Genomic DNA, 22,244 nt, shown 5'->3' on the forward strand with positions numbered 1-22,244 from the left:
GGTATTGACTTTCATGATATTTTTTCACTGGTTGTAAAACTTGCTTCTATTCATACTGTGTTGGCACTAACTACTTACTTAACCTTGAGTTAGAACAGTTAGATGTTAAAATAGATTTTCTATGTGGTGATTTGGATGAAGAGATATATATGGAACAACTAGAAGTTTTGTACAAGATCGCAACAGAAGATTAGTTTGCAAGCTCAAGAAATCGTTGTATGGCCTGAGGCAGTCTCCCAGGCAATGGTACAAGAAGTTTGACTCCTTCATGGGGAGCCAGAACTTTATTAGAAGTGAGTATGATCATTGTTTATACTTCAAGAGTTTCAGCGGAAATTTTTTTATCTAAGTTTGTATGTTGATGATATTCTTATTGCAAGAAAAAGCATGGAAGAGATCAATAGGATAAAGGCTCATCTCGCTAGGATGTTTGATATGAAGGATCTTGGAGCAATAAAAGATATCTTGGGCATGGAGATACAAAGAGACAAGAGAAATGGTAAGCCCGGGTTATCACTGTAGAAGTATGTGGAAAGAGTACTTGAAAATTTTGGTATGAACAGTGTGAAACATATTAATGTTCCATTAGCTTCCCATTTTAAGCTTTCTTTGGTTTTGAGTCCTAGAACTAATGAAGAAAAGAAATATATGTCTCATGTACCATATCCAAATGTTGTAGGCAACTTAATGTATGTGATGGTATCTACAAGACTTGATGTTTCACATGTAGTTGGAGTTGTCAGCAGGTTCATGGAAAATCTAGGTGAAGAACATTGGCGAGTAGTGAAATGGGTGCTTCATTATTTAAGAGGCACAAGGGAACATTGCATCATCTTTAATGGTAGTGAAGGATCAATATGCGGATATGTGGATGTTGATTATGCAGGTGATTTGGACAAAAGGAGATCTACTACAAGTTATGTCTTTACCCTTGCAGGTGGAGAAATTAGTTGGATGTCAAAGCTTCAAGAAACAGTTGCGTTGTCCACTCCGGAAGTAGAATATATAGCTGCTTCAGATGCCAGTAAATAAGCAATCTGGTTAAAGGGTGTACTTGATGAGATTTGAAGGACGCAAGAGAGAGTGAACATACTCTGTGAGAGTCAGAGTGCTATTCAGTTGACTACAAATCCAACTTATCACAACAAGACCAAGCACATTGATGTAAGGTATCATTTTCTGAAACATGTGATCGATGGAGGAAAAGTAGCTCTCAAGAAGGTCCAAACATGGGAGAATTGTGCAGACATATTCACGAAGCTAGTTACAATAAAGAAGCTGCGATGGTGTTTAGCTTCTCTTGGCTTGCATAAGAGATGATGAATGGGCATGGGCAAGGGATTAGGAAATTTTTTGTCCAGATGGAGTTTGTTGAAATTTGACAAAGAATTATGTAAATATGAGTAAAAATTGTATTAGTTACTGCCAAGTTAGTTTTATACCAAAACAATAGTTATGTAAGGGAGGAGGCTCTTTCAAAACTAGTGAATGCCCAAGAGAATGTAATCCCTGAGAATCATTGTTGATTTAATAAAGATCCAATCCCTTACCCTGTGCATGTTTCCTTGACACACTATTAAGGTTTTACTAGGTAAAATCCTGTGTTTACCTGTGTCATTCTTTTGATTTCCAATAAGTTATTTAGTTTCATTTCTTTGTTGTTTAATTAACCACTCAAACCAATAGGACCTGATTATGGCCATGGTGGCGTCAACTCTCATTAGGTGTTTCATCATGGGGGCTTTCATGAATTTTCCCTTGGCTCCTACCCCTAGCATAAGAAAACATGCATGTTTAGCCTCTGGCATAAGAAGAAATGCACATTTTTCTTATACATTTGTGGGTTTTCGTGTGTTTCCTAATCAATATTTTGAGCTTCCTTGTACAGCTGCTACTTAAGTAAGGTTAGTGTTTCTTTTTTAACAAGTTTTTTTCTATATATATAACGTCAATATTTATTTTATATTGAAATATGAAATAAAATTTTAATTAAAAAAAAATCTATTAAGCTCCTTGGCTTGCACGCAAGCTACATACCCTTACTTTTCTTCCTTTCTCAATGTTATATGACTGGGCCCTGTCTTCTCACAATATGTTGGCCCCAATCGAGTGAAGCTACTCCTGGGCACCTACATTGGATGAATTTTTTAATCCTTTGGCATAACACAAAAGAAATTAAACACAAGTGCAGTAACAAGAAAGGGAACCTACATACTTTAGGTCTCTGCTTGAAGAAGTGGCGTCCAGGGTTCGACCAAAGGAAATACATGGAAGACACACAAATGTTTATTCCATTGTGCGGCATATGCTTCCATGGCTCAAATGGCTTGAAAAGATCAAGGATTCAATCATACAAATAGTAAAATAAACCTTGTAAATGTGTGCCGAGGTAAACCCCAAATGTGGTTGTCTTCCCCTCCCAAACTAGCGGCTCCCACATTAGAACAAAACATTTGGTCATATACAATTGAGTATGTTGGGTATATAGTTGGTAGTTTGGTTTGATATATGTAACTATGCATTTTCACTTTTGTTTTTCATTTCTTTCCTCAAATATTAGCCCATATTATGGAATGTGAGTCAAAAGTTTCACTTTGAAGCGTTATGCCTACTAGACATAGGACAAATCTCACAACATCAGGTGCTTGTTTTGACAGATCATATACCTTGCATGTTCTATGCTTCATTGTTGGTGGCACAAATTCATCTACTTTTCCAATAATCGTGTCATCAACCTAGTAATCACAACACCCTTTACTATTAAAAACAATTACAGTTCAAATTCCTCTCTATAATGGAAAGATCCCTTCAAACTTAGAATAGAGCAACAATTTTTATGTGATGTATGAGTATACAAACCTTCAATAGGATCTTGTAGCTAAAAAAAACTAATATACTGAAAATTATCTAGATGTAAGCAAAATTATACCAATAGATCTTAGTAGAGTATATGCCGAATATGAAAAACATTCAAACGACTAGCAAGATACTTTTATAAGTTGTATCCCACAAAATATGAAGAATAAGATGAGGCTTCCCCATGAGACTCTTTGGAAGGCACACGATTATACATCAGAGCGTATTAAAACCCTACGTGGCTCTGCCAGAGCTCCGAAGGAAAAACCCTAATAGTAAGACTTGTAATAGGGATAAAAATACATACCTTTCGATCAAGGAAATGAAGAAGCTCAAGGGGTTTTCCATCAAATGTGAGATAGATAGTGCCAACCATGGTCTTCCTGATTTGCTCCACTATATCGACATTGGGATTTAGAGGTCCTGCATTCTACTTCGCATAATTGTATAAATTAGAAAGGAAAATGGTTTCCCTCAACATGACAATTTGGAAAATGCCCAAATATAATCATGTCTCTGACCGCGCTCATCTCTCTTTTACAAGCACCGACATGCCTCTTACCATGCCCATCATAGTTATATATGAAATTTTCCACCTGCTAGAAGTCTCCAACATATGGAATTCTGACACCAACAATTGGTTGTTGTGCACGACCAAACTTCCGGTGCAACGCTAAAAAAAATTTGGTTATAAAAAACCTTTGGATACCAAAAATACCTTTGCCCCGAACTTAAAATCAGTTGTCACAACATGCAAATTGGACTTTGGATAAAATTAATTGTCACAACATTCTGCAAACTGGACTTTGGATAAAATGAATTGTCACAACATTCTTTACATTGGGATTCACCAAGCTTGCAATAAGAGGTCGATTTTTTTATATCCAAAAACTTTCGTTAAAATTTAGATGGATGAAAATTGGATTATAAAACTTTGGTTAAATGCTCACAACACTTAAAAAAATTGGTCAATTGATAAATTAATGGATGGTCATCAAGCATCTATCGACTGCTATAGACAACTATGAACAATATGCAAAACATCCCATTATTGAAACTACAGTATAATTCCAAAGCTTCTTCACTCTTTTCCTACTAAAAAGTTTAGTCAATTCTTGGTAATAAATAATGATGTGATAAAACAACAAAAAAGGTTTCATATAGGAATAAATGAGAGTTATATAACCTTCAAACTAATACACAAAGTAATGTCATATTAACAATTGAATTTTCTCATAGAATAAGACAAAAGTTGTTTACAATGGCCATTGAATTCCCAATCAAGTTTTCAAAATTGTTGAAGTGATAAACACCATTAAAGGAAGGATGATTCACATATCCTTTTTATCTAGACATGAAGATGCTACTGCAATTTCCTTTGTTGTTACTTCTTTTGTATTTTCATTTTACCTGCTTTCATTTGTTGTACCTGCAAAACATGACCAAGTATTTACAAACAAGACCATTATCACAACGTGTAACCATAATTTTAATTTTCTATGCTTCGAGTAGGGGATTTCGTGTTTGATAATCGAAAGGAAAAATACAAGTGTAAATATGGGCATGGAATCCATCTCAAACTATAATATAAGTTGGAATGGAAAATTTTCTTGTTTAATGGATATAAAATAGGGTTTTAATGTGCATAAAATTGGGCATGTAACCCACTTCAAAATATATAAAATAATCCTAAGAGGGTTAATTATAATACGCAAATTCCATATTGACTAATCGTAAAATTTTGATTGTTAGTTGTGGTGGGATTTCTCATCTCTGGCCCTATTTTCATTGATGAAATAGCGATGAACTGTTGATATTAGTGGAGTTGAGAGGCTATGCCTATCAAACCTGGTGGTTACATCGGAATAACCAATGAATATTTTAGTTAACGATTTAGAATTTATAAAGTGAGATTAATTAAATGGAAGAATTTATGTGATGGAAAACTAGAAAAATTAGTAAGAAAGAAACCATTGAAAATGTTGGATAATCAAATGGGATAATTAGAGAAATGACGAAAGAAATATCGACTTAAAAAGTAGGAGAAGAAAAAGCCATAACTAAAATTACAATTCATTTAGGGTGGGTTTTGGAGGGATTGAATTATTTCAAAGTCTCATCTTCGCTCTTTCGTCCAGTGAGCTCATCCAGCAAAAGGAAGTTTCATATCGGAACCAAATAGAGCGTGACAAGATATATATGTTCAATAAAAGACATCTTCGCGATAAAGAGGAAGGCATTAGTATTCTTGAATTGTTATACAAAAATGCAAATTTCTAAATGCGGAATCTCGCTCAAGGAGGGTTTTAAAGGGCTCAAATTATGTGAAAATTGCATGTTCCAACAAATGGAAAAATACTAGTTTTCCAACTAATAGTGAATCACCTCTAGCCGAAGAAGAGTGGATCCAAAAATATTTTCAATCAAATTTATAAACGAGATAAATGATATGCATGAAATTTAAAAGAATTTGGGATTAATTAAGATTGTTGAATGAATTTTAGCAAATCAGAGTGATGAAGGAAGTCATAATAAAACGAAGGAATTGATACCAGGAATGGAACTTTAGGGTCAAGGACGAAACCTTCATGTATGAAAGGCTCAAAACAAGCTCCATTAAAGCTACTTGGTTCGTTGTTTGAATGCAGCTAGTATTTATAGATTTCTATGTGGTTCAAAAAATGTAAAACACAACCTAAATGGAAAAGGTGCCCAATTACTCTTGAATGGATGTTGGGTAATGACCATGAGTACCTAAGTTAAAACTCAGTATTTCCACCATTGGCATAATTGATAACATTTTTTAATGACTAAAACCCTGGTTATCCATTCACAAAGGAGATTGTAGATGGCCAAGTTATCTAACAATATGGACACACATATACAATGTTTGATTTCTAAATAGAGGACATCACATACATCTCAATACTCTTTAATTTAATACACACTCCTTTTTACGCATCAAAGTGCACCACCAGAAAAGTAATTAATCAATTCTATAGTAAATTTGTGGGCCCATTTAGTGAGCACTTGTCCAACCTATCCTAAGATATTTCATGCATGTTCGCTCACCAAACAACTACCAAACTATCTATCATGCATGTTGGCTAAGGAGAACTTGTGAGATGAGTGCAAGCATCGTGGAGAACCACTCTTGTTCTCCTTTATATTCATTAGTTTTCCATTGTTGATTATCAAATTTAGTCAAAATAGGGTCTTAGGAAAAAACAAGAATTTTAGGCGGCGATTTTTCCAGTATCACAGTGATAACATTTTTCTAAACGTAATTGTAGCATGGAATTGCTGAAAGCATTAGCATCAACACAGAGCACACATAGAAGCTAGAGATTGGAAGGTGTTTCCCTGCTTTGCAATAGTAATGATGAAATTCGGGTAGGGGTTCGAGTCGTTGGTTTATGGAGTGTATGCAAAAGTAAGCAAGAGTGACCTTAGTCAACACTTCAAGGTGGACAGCCATATTTCCTGCTTTACTCTAAAATTCTAGGTGGGAACTGTTAGAGTCGGTCTTGTCAGTCCTCCGTCAGATATCAAAACTCTCTCTGCATTTCATTTTTAGGTGTCTCGCTCCATTCACTCAGCTGCATTCCGCTAGGGGCATTCCATAATCTAACAGAAAATATCTTGTCAGTCAATTCTCCTCATGTCTAGCACTTGCTGGCTCAAGTCTTTTGTCAAGGTTCACTAAAGTCCATGACAGTCAATGTTCGATCTTTTAATGGACGAGAGTCATTTTCAGTCATTAGGTCTAGGGATCAGATAAATTGGTCTTCAAACATGTCCAATAAAGCCATGCAGGCCAGAGTGAGGCCCTTACAAAGTTATGATTCAGATATTTTCATTGTCATGTTGACAGATTACGATTGTTCTTAAAAACTTTGTTCTGAAGAAAAGTCAAACAGTGTGTCATTTGTGATAATTTTCAAAAAATTCTCCAGTTGATTCCTTCAGGTGCAGTCATGGTTTCCTTGGCCAAATGCCATCTCATGCAACCCCTACAAAAGTGCCAAAAAAATTCATCATTTTAGCTAAAAATTCAAAGGGAAAAGTGAAATTCAGTGTTGCATTAAATCAGTGAAAAGTGTCAAAACAAAACATTAGCAAAATGGGTTTTGGAGAAGCAAAAATCAAACCCATGACTTCAAAGCCTTTACATACAAGTTTCCACAAGGAAAAATTCATTATGAACACCAAGGAAGAGAGAAACATTGTAAAGTGAGTGTGGGAGTGCAAGCACGCGTTTGGAGTGAGTTTGGAGTCGTTTTCAGGAGTGCGGCGCACACACAGAGGGGCGCGGCGCACATAGGGAGCACGGCGCATAGAGCACGACCCTGCAGTGTAAAGTTAACACGGGTGCGACGCATATACCGAGTGCGGCGCACTGGGTTTGTTACGCGGCGCACACCCACAGAGGCCCGAATTTGTGCCAAACTTGCAACTAATCATTTTGAAACCCTTCAAATTGACAGGTAGGCTCTATATCTTGGCTTGCTCATCAAATTTATGGAATGTAGTGATGGTTCATGGCCATTTAGAGTTGCAATAAAAACGCCTAAAACCTACCACTAGAAAACATCAAAGCCATTGTTGCTAGGGTTGCAAACTTGTGGTATTCATGCCAAGGCTCCTCTTTCACCTCTCATTTTTTCACTCCTTTCCATTGTTCCCTTCCCCCCTATCCCATTTTTCCCTATTTTCCCTACCCTAAAACATTACTAAACCCATATTCCCTATGCCTCCACTCATTGGTCAATGTAAACCCCAAAACCCTAGCCTATAAAATCCCCAAACCCTCCTACATATCCCTAAACAAAATTCCCCCCATAACCCCTATTCCCATAATATTATTCCCCTTCCTAACACTCCCTTTTTGCATTGTTCCCCTTGGTGGCAGATCTCACAACAACACCTAGTTTCATACCATCATCAAAGGGCAGTCCAAGCACAGTACACATACAACAGTCATGGCATCTGAGCATTCATCGGAGTATGAGATGGAAACACAAAGTGATTCATCCTCAGAAGAATAGGCTCCCCGGAGACATCACAAAAGTGGCAAACATGTTAGGGATGAGCCAACCACCCTCACTGAATTGTAGGCCTGCCCTCTTGTTATGTCATGTTTCCAGCAACTATCATGTTTTGAGTTTTGTCAAAGGGTGGCTAATGTGCGAGTTCATCATGAGTTGGCCCGTCTTTTTGTGCTTCACCTACATGGAGATCACTCTATATTGGCCGGTGTCACCTTCACACTCACACCTGAAACTGTCTCATTAGCAACCGCCATACCGAATGTTGGAGAACCATGGCACAAGAAACAGAAGGTTGATCGGTAGCATTATGAGCCTTACATTAAGGCCACTTTCTGTTATAGACATTTTTGGGCCCTACAACCCCAAGCATGAAATGTCCATAAACCAAGGGCTCCTAAGTCCCTAAAAGTGTCGTTCTAACCCCTAAAGGAACAAGGTCAACAGATTACAGCTTCTCTCAGAAGTTCTCCATGAAAAACTGCTCAGAATTGGTCAAAACAGGATCATTTCAGCCGCTCCACTGGCTAAGTGCGTTGCATCTCACCTAAAGACACTGTGTGGGTGCTTTGCATTTCAAAAATCACTTCTGTGGGGTGCGATGGGTGAGAAATGACAAATGGCAGTGTCATTCCGCGAGGTGGAGAAGCAATGGAAGCTTCCAGAATCTTCTCTTGTGACACCTGCCTCACTGAATTCGACCAAGGATGAGTAAGAGACCATCAATCTCCAAGTGGAAGCAAGAACTATCAGAGGGAAGACACTAATCAAATCATGAGCTGACTCATCTCCATTACAAACATCTATATATGGATCCCTCATCCCAGAGATCTAGAGGCTAGAATTTTGCATATTGTAAGGAATTGCTGTTGGTTTCTTGAGACAAACATCAGATTGTTGGGTGATCTAAGCTTTGTTTGAGGTGAAGAGGGGCTTCTTTGTTGGGAGGTTGATGCTGGGTCAGAACAACTGGTTGTAACTCCTCTTGTCTCTTTCTTGTTCTATCAATAAAAGATATTCAAGTTTTCCTCCATGCTCTTGTGTCATTGATGCTTGTTACATTTGTATGGTCAATTTACATCTAATCCTAGATTGTTTATGATTACAGATCCATGTCTTTGTATAGTGCTATGCTTTTGTGATGTTACAGGTACTTTGTGAAGTTGGGCGTGCAAGGGAGCAGGTAGCTGAAGACTATCAAAGAAGAGAGGAATCAAATCAGGAGATTAGCACAAGACAGAGGTTGGTCTTTCTGTTCCTCTCTATCTAATTCATAAAGGAAAAACGAAAGTAGCTTTTCTATGTTTGTTTCTAAGGAAGTTGTCACACCTTAGTGGGATAGAGCAGTTCTAAATAAACACTTTTCCCTGTAAAAAAATGGCGACTCCGTTGGGGAGATAATTAGTTTGTTTGTTTATCATTATTTGTTGTCTATTTCATAAACTTACAGGTAGCATTCGAACTGCATTTGCCACAACAAATTAATAGTAGATAACTGCTACTTCAATCCATCTACTAGATCTGTTTATGATTTAAACAACTGATTCACAAACTATCTGATTGCCCTTGTGATAGCTCTTAGATCCTCCTTAGATCTACCCCTGATTGTTGCATTACTGATTGCTTTTTGTTTGGCCAAAACCCAAGAACTGAACTACAAACTGTGACCCAGAACCCGAACAGAGTCTCGTTTCTGGCCCAGCGCAGGTACTGTTCAGAGAATCTGAATTTCAGTGCACTTCCCGAGTGGACAAGCTACGGTGCATTTCAAATTCTCTGTGTTACAGGTGCGCAGATCAGATTAGCTCTGTGCAATTTTGGTTTCTGTGATTCATTCTTTCCTGTTCTATTCCTGAATTTTGCTACCTGTGATCAGTATATGTCTGTTTGAAACCCCTTTTCCTTGCTGTTATTCCGCCTCCTTTGTACAAAAGAACTGTAGATGTTTTTGTGTGTTTGTTGAGTCATTTAAAGTTCTCCTTTGCAAAAGTAGCATAATCGTACTGTCGTCCATTGATCTGAAACTGTTGCAAGTGTCGATTTCAATCGTAGGAAAGAGTTTGATTGTTGTTGATGGTCGATTATCCTGTTACTATTGCTTTTGGTCTGAATTTGTAATTTTCTAGTGTCAAGAACAAGTATTCATTTCAAAATCGTAAGGTGTTGTGATCGTCTCCATTTTTGATTTCAAAAAGAAACTTGTTGATATTTGTCTCTTGAAAAGAAATTCAGATTTGTGCATCAACTTTCTTTTTAGCATTCATATACTAAGAAAGTCGAAAACAAATACATGCATGTGCATTTTCATATAGACAATCTGATTGGCTTGATTTAGGAAAGTGCATTTAGAGTGTGCTCTTTGCTCTTTGTGAAAAGATTCTGTCTTTCTTTTCCTTAGTAGCTAAGATTTTCATTGCTCAAAGAAGGTAAAAAGTTTGTTTATCATCATAGATTGCATTTTAGGAATTACATCTACATCTCGTCGTGAACCTGAAAGGAAAACTTCATAAACAAGATCAACTTAAAATAAATTCAATGAATCTAACAAAGCTTTGGAACTTAATGCACAACATTTAGAAGTCTAGGCTAGACACGTATTCCGGCGTCGTAAAGCCTGGTAATTGTTGTTCTCAGTGATGGTTGGGTGATTCCTCCACTTTGAGGCGATAAGTGCCAGTACGGACTTGTGCTCCCACGTACCGTCGAGTATATTTGGGAGGCCCCAATAGGCTTAATCCTTTATCCATAGGAAGTTGTGTCTACCGCCCTATCGATCGCAATGCACTGAACACAGCATTCGGGAAGATTAACTGCCGTACCGTAAAAAGTATTCTACAGTTTTGCGATTGGTTTGGTAATCCCTCTACCTAAATTTCCAGAGCAGTCCCTTTCATTCCTTTTCAGACTCCTTAACGGAAAAGGTCCACCTGAGCACTTGTCACTTCAGGCTCATTAAAAATCGAAGGAGACTAGAGTCATCTTTTGTTTTTTCTCGACTCTTAAAAATTGAAAAAACAAGTTGTGTCAAAGCGTCTAAAATTTATTTTTAACAGAATATTCATTACCCTTTCCTACGTTGATCTTGGGTTGAGAAAATGGAATCCACCAACCAAGGAATTCCCCTTGGAGGAAATCCTAGTCCCTTCTCCTCTTAGGGAGATGTTGGTGCACCCCATATGGCCACATTGTCGCTTCCAGGACTGACAATTGGTTTTCCTGTATGGCTCTTCTCAACCTCTGTCGTTCAGAACACCACAATTCCTGAACAATCGAATCAGCAACTAGACGAGTCCAGAGTTACCCACCAACCTTCTACTTCCTCTAATTCTTCCTCTCCTCCTTCCTCTTTGCTTGATGGAGCTGGTAAAGCCAAAAGTCAAGTACAAAAGAAGAAGAAAGAGAAGAAGAAGAAGGAGCCAAAAGTGAATGGGGGCAAACGAGTGTCGTCTAGCGAAAATCCACACACTGTACCGACCAGGCCTAAATCGCCATGTGTCATTTGCAAAGGAGACCACTATCACAAAGATTGTCCTTGCATCCCTCAGATCTTAAGGGACTGATCTCCTCGTTTGCACAACCAGGTGTCGTCAATCTCTGATGATCATGTTGAAAACACAACGTCAACTAGTGAAAGTGAAGCCCCAGGACAAAAAGGAAAATATAGATTTCCTTGTAAACTATGCGAAGACGATCATGCCGTCCACCGTTGTCCCTTCTTAGACGAGGCTAAGATAGTTTTGGACGATCGTCTGGTTTCACCGTTACGACTTCCTCCTGGATATAAAAAACTCTTGCTGAGTCCGTCACTAGTGGAAAATCTCGCTGGCCCGCTCAGGTGGTCGACCGAAGCATCTATCATTGAAGATAGACCATCTGAACCCATACTAGACGAAAGTCAAAAGGCCAAGGTGGCAGCTGACCCGGTCTTGCCTTCAGAGGTTCCATCTTCAGATGATACAGTCACTGAAGAGAACAAGGATGACACCATCCAAATTCTTTTCATAAGCACAGACTCCAATGAACATGAGGGAAATTTACCCGTTCCTTTACCGCAAGAGGGAAGTTCGTCAGAGTCGTACCCGTCCGTCTATTCGGTCCCACCTCCAAGCAACCTAGTTGTCTCCTTCGTTTGGAATCAACTAGGTAGACCCCATTTACCAGCTAGTGTACCATTCCGAATCATTGTTCAAATATATAGAATGGTTATGGCTGGTACCATCATAGATGAGGGGGCTTCTGTGAGTATCCTTTCCTCAACAGCTTGGGAAGCGCTTGGTTCGCCATCGCTTTTTCCTGAGATGAGAAATCTAACAGGTTTTGATAAAGGAACCAGTCGACTGTTAGGGATCCTTTCCGATGTGCCCATAACATTGAGAGGGAAAATCGTTCACATGAATGTAATGGTAGTCCAAGGACCCCTGGATTACAATCTACTCCTTGGACGAGACTATATTTATTGCATGGGAGCAATTGTCTTCTCACTCTTTAGCGTAATGTGTTTTCCACACGAAGGAAGAGAAGTCAAGCTCATAGACCAGCTTTCATTTCCCGGATCATACAACGCAAATAGTCATATACCATCCCTGAATGGTCTTTTCACGCAAGAAATGTCTCAATCTCCAGTCCTTCCACCCGATGAGTGCGAGTGATTTGGGGGGACATGACCGAAACCCAGGGGGCATGCACCCTAGTCTGCTTCGGCAGGAAAACTTCGGGTATAGGGTAGGTTTACGCGAGAGTATATGACCTCCGTACTCCCATCCATGATTGGAAAAGGGAGTTGGACTGGAATAAGATCCTCTTGTCAAAGTTATGTGAGTTGGAGGGCATCACCGGTCACCTTTGTTTATCTCGGTAGAGATCGCCGAAGAAGTGTTTTGTTTACGCCGTAAATAGAACAATCTTTGGTAACCTGTAAGAGGTAGGCCTCTCTCTGTAAAACAAATGCTTTAACGGACTAAAGAAGGGGTAACCTTGAAATTCTGTTTTATACCTAGGGGCATGCAAACATTTTGGAGTGCAAGCAAAGAGTGATCATTTATCTGTTTTTTGGATTGGTCATTTCCTAACTTGCATAAAGAAAGGATGTGGGGCAAAAATCTAAAAATTGTCGTTTTATATGAGACATTCTTATCACGCGACTGGATTAATCGAGCAGTTTTAGCACATACTTCAAGCTCGTTAAAAAAATAAACATAAGCCATGAGCAAATGTTTCCCCCCGCATTTAATCTCGTTAAAAAATGAACTATTCACCGGTAAATAACCATCGTGAATATAGTACTTCAGCCATTAAAGCCTTGGTCGTGTTTGTACCATCACCTCCACTTTTGCATTGGCCGATCATTCACCCCCATTTGATTGTTTACCCATTTTGAGGAACAGCTGCAAAGAGTGATCTCACTAGCCATCCTTGTAACACTGCCGTGATTGGAAAATTCCAAACCTTACCTGGAATCAGCTGCAACCCATTTTATCACTCGTTCCTCAAAAGACGAGTCTCCTTTAATCTCTTTTCAACTGACTCGTAAAATATGAAAAGATTGCCGAGCCATTAGCCTCTCCAACTCGTTAAAGGGACAGGAAGTGTCATCCCTCCTCTAGATTTTAATATTTTTGGACCTGAGGGATTATTACACAAAAAGATCGAGCGCCTGTTTTGTTCGGCTCGTTAAAAGTATCGAAAATTCATCCCTTCTGTATTGTTTTATACTTTTTCGGACTTAAGGGATTAGATGATGAAAAAGGAATTTTGGAGTTACCTTTACGTTCCTTTTCAGACTCTCTAAAATTGAAAAGGACCGAGTTATCTTTGTCATTAAGCTTGTTAAAATTTTAATAGCGACAAACTTGTCTATAGACGAGAACGAGTTTCACTATCGCTAGGCTCGTTAAAACATAGCGATGGGTTTGCCCGAAGGGAAAATTATAGAACAAGCATATGTTATCCTCGTCAAGCTTGACAAAAATAAAGAGGTACTGGTCAGCAATGACTAGGGAAAATTGGGAAGAAAACTTGAAGAAACTTTGTTGGTAGCAAGTCGCTCTTGAACATGACACTTCCACTCCACGTCCGAGTCGGGTTGGGTTGTTCCATTCACCAGTCGCATCACCGTGGTCCCATAATACCATACACATTTGGGGTTAATTCTACCAATCCATCACATCAGTGTCGCCGATATGTTCAAGAGAAGTCATTCAGAGAATTCACCTGTGTCTCACCCACTACCATACATTTATACTCCATCCTTTCATGACCACCACCCTGAGCCTTATATCACCAAATCGTTTTCACCTCCATTAAAATCATTTGCTCCGTTCCGTGTCACTGATGTGGAATTCATTAATGCCCTCCTGTGACGGATCACTTCTTGTTGACATTAGCTCATTATCCAAGAAGTTGATCTAGGAACACCCCATTTAGTACTTTGAAGCTTGCATGCCTCAATGGCAAGTTTCTTAGTTCTGGCGACAGGTTTACATCAATGGCCTTCAACCGAAAGATTTTGTGTGGTGTTCGACGCCAAGTCCTTTATTCACACCACATGAATTGTACTGCAATACCTTGAGAGTCATTATCATTATCGGTGATTCCTCTCACGCTTGTTAACAGTTTACATCATTGACTGGTAATCAAGCGAGGTCCTTCCATGTTCGACTTCAGAACATTTCTCACATGGATCGACTTGTACTTCGAGTGAAGATCGAACAAGATTGAAGACCTCGGATCTAGTTTCATCCATTCGGGTTGCGATATATTTTCAGGGAAATAAAGACATTAAATGTACATCATTGCTGCACAGATAATCATCCAATTAAAAGGATGATGGCTCTATCAAGAATCATCAGTCTACACTCAGACGATTATCTGTCCCATGTACATGAAAATGAATTTATAAAGCTGAGCATGGGAATGCCCGCCTCAGTTAGATCATGAAAATATTATAAAGATAATGTATTGTATTGTATCTTATTACAGGTCTCCTCCCAGCATTGAAAGAACTTCGGATCCTCATAGTAAAGCATTTCACCCGACATCAAAAGATTAACGACGTCATGATTTAGGGGGCAACTGTTATAGACATTTTTGGGCCCTACAACCCCAAGCATGAAATGTCCATAAACAGAGGGCTCCTAAGTCCCTAAAAGTGTTGTTCTAACCCTTAAAGGAACAAGGTCAACAGATTACAGCTTCTCCCAGAAGTTCTCCATGAAAACCAGCTTAGAATTGGTCAAAACATGATCATTTTAGCTACTCCACTAGCTCAGTGCGTTGCATCTCACCTAAATACACTATGTGGGTGCGTTTCATTTCAAAAATCCCTTATGTGGTGTGCGATGGGCGAGAAATGACAAATGGCAGTGTCATTCCGCAAGGTGGAGAGGCAATGGAAGCTTCCAGAATCTTCTCCTGTGACACTTGCCTCACTAAATTCGACCAAGGATGAGTAAGAGACCATCAATCTCCAAGTGGAAGCAAGAAATATTAGAGGGAAGAAACTAATCAAATCATGAGCTGACTCATCTCGATTACAAACATCTATATATGGATCCCTCATCCCAGAGATCCAGTGGCTGGAATTTTGCATATTGTAAGGAATTGTTGTTGGTTTCTTGAGACAAACATCATATTGTTGGGTGATCTAAGCTTTATTTGAGGTGAAGAGGGGCTTCTTTTCTGGGAGGTTGATGCTGGGTCAGAACAACTGGTTGTAACTCCTCTTGGCTCTTTCTTGTTTTATCAATAAAAGCTATTCAAGTTTTCCTCCATGCTCTTATGTCATTGATGCTTGTTACATTTGTATGGTCAATTTACATCTGATCCTAGATTGTTTATGATTATAGATCCATGTCTTTGTATAGTGCTATGCTTCTGTGATCTTACAGGTACTTTGTGAAGTTGGGCGTGCAAGGGAGCAGGTAGCTGAAGACTATCAAAGAAGAGATGAATCAAATCAGGAGATTAGCGCAAGACAGAGGTTGGTCTTTCTGTTCCTCTCTATCTATATTTCATAAAGGAAAAATGAAAGTAGCTTTTCTCTGTTTGTTTTTAAGGCAGTTGTCACACATTAGTGGGATAGAGCAGTTCTAAATAGACACTTTTCCCTGTAACACTTTCTTGAGGTAGCTCACAAGAGTCTTTCCATTCTAATATTTGAAAGATGAATATGATCCACTCATGAAGTTGATCATGAAGTACTTCAGCTGTGAGGAGAGGTTCTCTCGTCTATATGCCTATCACATCAGGTTGCTCATGCACTTTACCAGGGTACGGATGATGAACATCCCATATTTCATTTGCAAGAACATAGAGAGGATGAACACCTTCATGCAGCACAAGACCCCTGAGCAGCAACTTAACAGTGTTTCTCACTTTGCTCTTATTAAGATTTTGGTGGTTCATCAGTTGGGATTGCAGGGCATTACTTGGGATGATTTCATCTCCCCTGACCTCTTCAGCACTTCACAGGTATTATCAGAGGTTAAGCATGAGGGTGAACCTTCTCTTCGATATGAGCACCATGAGACTGCTAGTGTGCCGGTTTTCATCACATATCAGAAAGGCACCAGACGTTTGTTTGCAGCGGCAAAGCGAGTGTTATCTCCACCGAGGGTGGAAGGGGCCTCGCTTCCTCCATCAGCATCACAGGAATAGGACAAAGGCAAGGAGCCAATACAGGATGAGGGGCCTTCAGGTGAGCCATCAGGTGAATGAGAGACCGAATTTGTTCTCCTTCATGATGATGATACAGATACAGAACCGACAAGTGCACAGCTTAAAGAGATCATCCAGGAGCAGCAAGCAGAGATTCAAGCCTTGTCCCCTGATTTGGAAAGATCCAAATGGAACATGAAATATTTGTAGTAGAGGAACAAATAGCTGGAGGATCAGCAAGCGATCATGGAGCTACAAAACATTCGTGAGCATCGCCAAGCTACAGAAAGGAGAAGAGTTGAGCTCACGTCATTGGAGCAAGAGATTAATGAGGATCGGGAGGCCAATCTCGAGAGAGTTAACATGCACTTGGAGAGGCTACTGGACAAGGCTGACAAGGACCATGCAATGCTGAGACACATGGCTTTCCACTACATGGCGTGAAACAAAGTGTGCAAGGCCCGAATCAGGGATTTGAAGGCGAAATTGAGGAAGGCAATCATGAAGCAAAAGAGGCAAAGGGAGCTCAATAGAATTCAGATATTGGCCTAAGCCTCTTTGGCCCAGCATAGCACTTGATAAGGAAGCTCCAACCCAAATTTCAAGAAATTTGGGGCAATTTTGGTGTTTTTGGAAATTTTTGTGCAAAAAACAGGGTTCTTCTCCTTGTGCGCCGCACCACTGATGCGACGCTTAGGATTGGGAGCTCCAAATCACAAATTGTTTGCATTTTTGGATTCAACATGAAAAATCATGACTTCTAGTGCATCGAAAAGAAGTTTGGGCAAGTTTCGAGTCCTCAGGATGTCAAAAACACTTAAAAAATGACCTCTCTACCCCTATTTTGATCACACAGGAAGCAGTCTTGGGAGAATGAAGTTTTGGAGGCATAAATGGGCACCAAATTCAGAAATTCCACTTGGGTTGGAGAGTAGACAGGCAGGGATTTCCAAAAACCACACTTGGGCTCAATTTGGACTTCAGAAAGGGCCTCAAAAGCAGCTCAAAAGTAGCACGACGCATACAATTTTTGGCGCGGTGCACAGACACCCAAAGGCCAAAATCGCACCCGCTTCGTGAAATTTCGATTCGCAATTTTCGCTAAGTGGGCCTGCTCACTTACAATAAGTTTTTCCTAGCATCAAAGGTAAAGTTTAAAAAGAATTTTTGGCTTCTATCGAAGTGGCCAAATAAAGGCGAACAACCACCCACAAAATCTATGCTCATATTTGCTTTTTTCTAATTGGTCTTCATAGAAAATTGAATGTAACTACCCATGGTTGGCTCTTCATTGCCTGGGTTGCTCAACCTTCCCATGGAAAAGCTTATTTATTGTATTGAGAGTCATTTTGCAAAGGGTTGGCATTTCTGGGAACTGTGGGAGAGAAACCCAGTGACTCACTGTACATTTTGATAGAGAATTAATGAAAGATTGCAGCTCTACTTCATGAGATTCCTGTGGCATGATTTTAGCAAATGTATCTTCTTTATGTTTCATATGTATTTCGTTATGTTTCATATTTTCATTCACATTCATTTCCAGTGAAAGCTTTCTAAGTAAAAAAGGTACAATTCAGTGCATTGCTCTGCCTTGGGATAGTTTTCACGTTCTATGTTTTCTTCTGTTGAAAAGGATTCATGTATTTATGCCCTTTTCACACTCTCAAACAATCTCTCCACCTCACATTTTTTCAAATCTAATTGCTATACTTTTTGCTTGTCTTGCCTCACGAAATAACCTGCGTCTTTGAGTTAAATTCTCTGCTCATGCTGTTCCTTGGCTCCACACATCCCAGAAAACTCAGTTATTCTTAAAACATCTCCATCATATTTATTTACCTAGCCTAAAATCAATATCCATTTTTGAGTCATCTTAGACCCTATTTTTTATTTTCCTGAGTGTGACCCGGAGAGAGCCCTCTCCTATTCTGGTAGGGCTAGCTACCAGACTGAGAGTGGTTTGTGGTTACCCTGAATTTTTCCTTCTTTCAGCCTAAGGAAAATTTAGGCTAACAGGAACCACCATGTTTCTCATGATGGCATACTTCTTAGGTGTTAATGCCAACAATATCACGAACTTGTGTAGCTCGGTTGCCAATAACATCCCCCAATGTTGCGACTTGTGGGTACCCGTGGGTATGTGTGGGCCCAAACTAGACAATGTTGAGCTTAGTGATTCCAGGGGTTGAGTGCAAGTTTTTTCCTATTAATATCAGGATGAGGCCTGCCTGGAGAGAACAAAGGACCTAATTATGGACATGGTGGCCTTAACTCTCATTAGGTGTTTTATCATGGGGGTTTTCGTGAATTTTCCCTTATGTCTAGCCTTTGGCATAAGAAGAAACACATATTTTTCTTATACAGTTGTGCATTTCTGTGTGCTTCCCAGTCGATATCTTGAGCTTCCTTGTACACCTATTACTTAAGTAAGGTTAGTGCTTTTTCTTAATGAGTTTTTTTCTATATATAAAATGTCAATATTTATTTTATATTGAAATATGAAACAAAATTTTAATTAAAAAAATTTCTAGTAAGCTCCCTCACTTGCATGCAAGCTACATACCCTTACTTTTCTTCTTCTGTCAATATTATATGATTGGGCCCTGTATTCTCACTATATGTTAGAGCCATTCAAGTGAAGCTACACCTATGCCCCTGCATTGGATGAATTTTTTAATCCTCTGGCATAACACAAAAGAGATTAAACATGAGTGCCGTAACAAGAATCAGAACCTACCTGCTTTAGGTATCTGCTTGAAGAAGTGGCATCCAGGGTTCGACCTGAGGAAATATATGGAAGACACACAACCATTTATTCCATTGTGGTTCATATGCTACCATGGCTCAAATGGTTTGAAAAGATCAAGGATTCAATGATACAACTTGCAAAAAAAACCTTGTAAATGTGTGCCCACGTAAACCCCAAATGTGGTTGTCCTCCCCTCCCAAACTAGCGGCTCCCACATTAGAAAGAACATCTGGTCATTTACAATTGAGTCTATTCGGTCTATAGTTCATAATTTGGTTTGATATATGTAATTATGCATTTTCACTTTTGTTTTCATTTCTTGCCTCAAATATTATCCCATACTATGGACTGTGAGTCGCAAGTTTCACTTTGAAGCTTTATGCCTCCAGAGCTAGCACAAATCTAGCAACATCAGGTGCTTGTTTCACCATATCATATACCTCGCATGTTCTGTGCTTCACTGTTGGTGGCACAAATTCATCTACTTTGCGAATCGTGTCATCAATCTAGTAAGCACAACACCCTTTACTATTAAAAACAATTACAGTTCAGATGCCTCTCTATATGTGAAAGATCCCTTCAAACTTCGAATAGAGTAGCAATTTTGATGTGAAGTACTAGTATACAAACCTTTGATATGATCTTGTAGCTGAAAAAAACTAATATACTGAAAATAATCAATATGTAAAGAAACTTGTACCAAATAGATCTGAGTAGAGTATATGTTGAATATGAAAAACATTCAGATGATTAGCGAGATACTTTTGTAAGTTGTATCCCACAAAATATGAAGAATTAAATGAGGTTTCCCAATGAGACTCTTTGGATGGAAAACAATTATACATTCGAGTGTATTAAAACCCTGCGCAGCTCTACAAGAGCTCTAAAGAAAAACCCCTAATAGTAAGACTTGTAATGGGGATAACAATACATACCTTTTGATCAAGGAAATGAAGAAGATCAAGGGGTTTTCCATCATATTTGAGATAGAAAAGGCCAACCACAGTCTTCATGGTTTGCTCCATTGTATCAGTGTCAAGCTTCAGAGGTCCTGCGTTCTCCTTGGCATAATCATATAAATTAGAAAAGAAAACGATCGCCCTGAACACGGCAATTTGGAAAATTCTCAAATATAATCATGCCTCTTACCATGCCCATATCTCCTTTACAATCACTGGCATGTCTCTTACCATGCCCATTGTAGTTATACACGAAAGCTGATACCTGCTAGAAGTCTCCAACATATAGCATTCTGACACCAACAATTGGCTGTTGTGCACGACCAAAAATTTGGATGCAACGCTGAAACAAATTTGGTTATAAAAACCTTTGGGTACCAGAAAAACCTTTGCCCCAAACTTAAAATTAGTTATCATAACATGAAAATTGGACTTTGGCTAAATTAATTGTCACAAAATTCTGCAAAATCGACTTTGGATAAAATGAATGGTCACAATATTCTTTACCTAGGGATTCACCAAGCTTGCAATATGAGGTCAACATTTTTATATCCAAAAACCTTCGTTAAAATTTAGATGGATGAAAATCGGATTATAAAACTTTGATTAAATGTTGATAATGCTTAAAAAGAATTGGCCAACTAATAAATTAATGGTCAACGATCTATCGATTTCTATATTCCTATTGAAGGCAGGGACTAATAAGTTGAGATAATAGTGTTCGGAGTTATAATAGAACTTCTTGAAAAATTTGCCTATGGACATTGGAGGTTTTCTAGTGCGTTATTTCTATTTGAACACTTTCTAATAGTGTCTGTCGTCTCCTAGATAATTCAATAAATATCCAAGTTATACCTGAGCTATATTTGTATTTTGTCAGAGATGCCTAACAAAGCAAGGTCTAAATATCATTGGAGTTCAATAATATTAGCTTAGTTTATTATCGTTTCTAACTTTAAATGCTTGAAAAGAAGTGCATTTTTGGTTTGATTATTTCTTTGGTCATTAATATTGCTTCTCCATTCATTTCTTATTTTCAAGTCTTTTCTCGTGAACTATCTTCTATATGGTTGATTTATAGCCTATTTGAACACGTGTATCTACTTGAAGACTAATATTGTGTTTGGCTCGGTTAATTTTGGGGAAAAAGAAATATTTTCTTGCATGATACAAAAATCCTATTTGATCATTATTGTTTTTTCCTAAGGAATCCAGAGAGACAATTGGACATTATTGTGATACTCTTTGTTAAATATTATTTGTTAAGCATTTTCATACCTCAATTTATAGCTTTTTAACTTATGTTTAATACATAGATATTAGTTTTTTTATTTTTTTATTTTTTGAATAAAATGCTTTAGTTTATATTAATATGTACAACAAATAATACATGTATTTTACACAAAAAAAGGGTCATATGGACATCCATTGCATGAGTAGAGATTATAATGAGTGTGATCATGATATCAATAATGAAGACACTCAGTGCCAAGAACATAAAACTAAATGGTCACATTATTTGAATATCAATAATTTATTCAAATATATCTTTGTACATCCCATGTGATATCACAAGCATATTTATTATGTAGATCTATAACAATTGGTCTTTGACCATTTGTGAATCCTTTTTCTCTCTCGTTTTCAAATGAAGGCATAATACAAAGAACTCACCTCTATTATTTGTACATTCTCCAACGACATATTTTAAAAGGATAGTAACCCTCGCCCTACACATATTTACAGTTTCTTGAGAGGCCTCAACAAATAATTCTTAGGCCTTCTCATAATCAATGTTTGGATCTCTCTCGATTTTCTCGGGGTGGACTTAAACTTCCCTCAAACAAAATAAATCTTTCTCACCCATACGCCCATAATGTAGGAGGATACAAGAAAAATAAATGCAAGTCCCATTACCAACTCAGGTCTCTGGAGTTTTGTTGTTTGGAATTGATTTGCAGTAGTCCCACCCATGTT

The 22,244-nt window shown here is 38.5% G+C and overlaps 1 protein-coding gene across 1 annotated transcript; it reads right to left on the bottom strand.

Moving 5' to 3' along the window:
* Nucleotides 1-19,685: 19,685 nt before the first annotated feature.
* LOC149181573 (stress-related protein-like) lies at nt 19,686-20,507 on the bottom strand. Its single transcript, XM_089414254.1, has 3 exons — nt 20,458-20,507; nt 20,244-20,409; nt 19,686-19,814 (listed from the first exon to the last, which is right to left on the bottom strand). The coding sequence occupies exons 1-3, from the start codon at nt 20,505-20,507 to the stop codon at nt 19,686-19,688; spliced, it is 345 nt and encodes a 114-aa protein (XP_089270380.1).
* Between the last annotated feature and the right edge of the window lie 1,737 nt (nt 20,508-22,244).

Source organism: Pinus tabuliformis, chromosome 3_2 (assembly GCF_031772625.1).
Source record: "Pinus tabuliformis cultivar Carrire ecotype Pingquan chromosome 3_2, CPIR1, whole genome shotgun sequence".
In the NCBI taxonomy this organism is placed as follows: Eukaryota; Viridiplantae; Streptophyta; class Pinopsida; order Pinales; family Pinaceae; genus Pinus; species Pinus tabuliformis.

Excerpts from the sequence above, each read along its gene's own strand:
- LOC149181573 (XM_089414254.1), bottom strand. The coding sequence starts at position 20,507 with ATGGGCATGGTAAGAGACATGCCAGTGATTGTAAAGGAGATATGGGCA. Across the intron at positions 20,410-20,457 it reads GTAAAGGAGATATGGGCATG|GGCGATCGTTTTCTTTTCTA; the intron begins GTAAGAGGCATG and ends TGCCGTGTTCAG. Across the intron at positions 19,815-20,243 it reads TTCATTTCCTTGATCAAAAG|ATTGATGACACGATTCGCAA; the intron begins GTATGTATTGTT and ends TGTGCTTACTAG.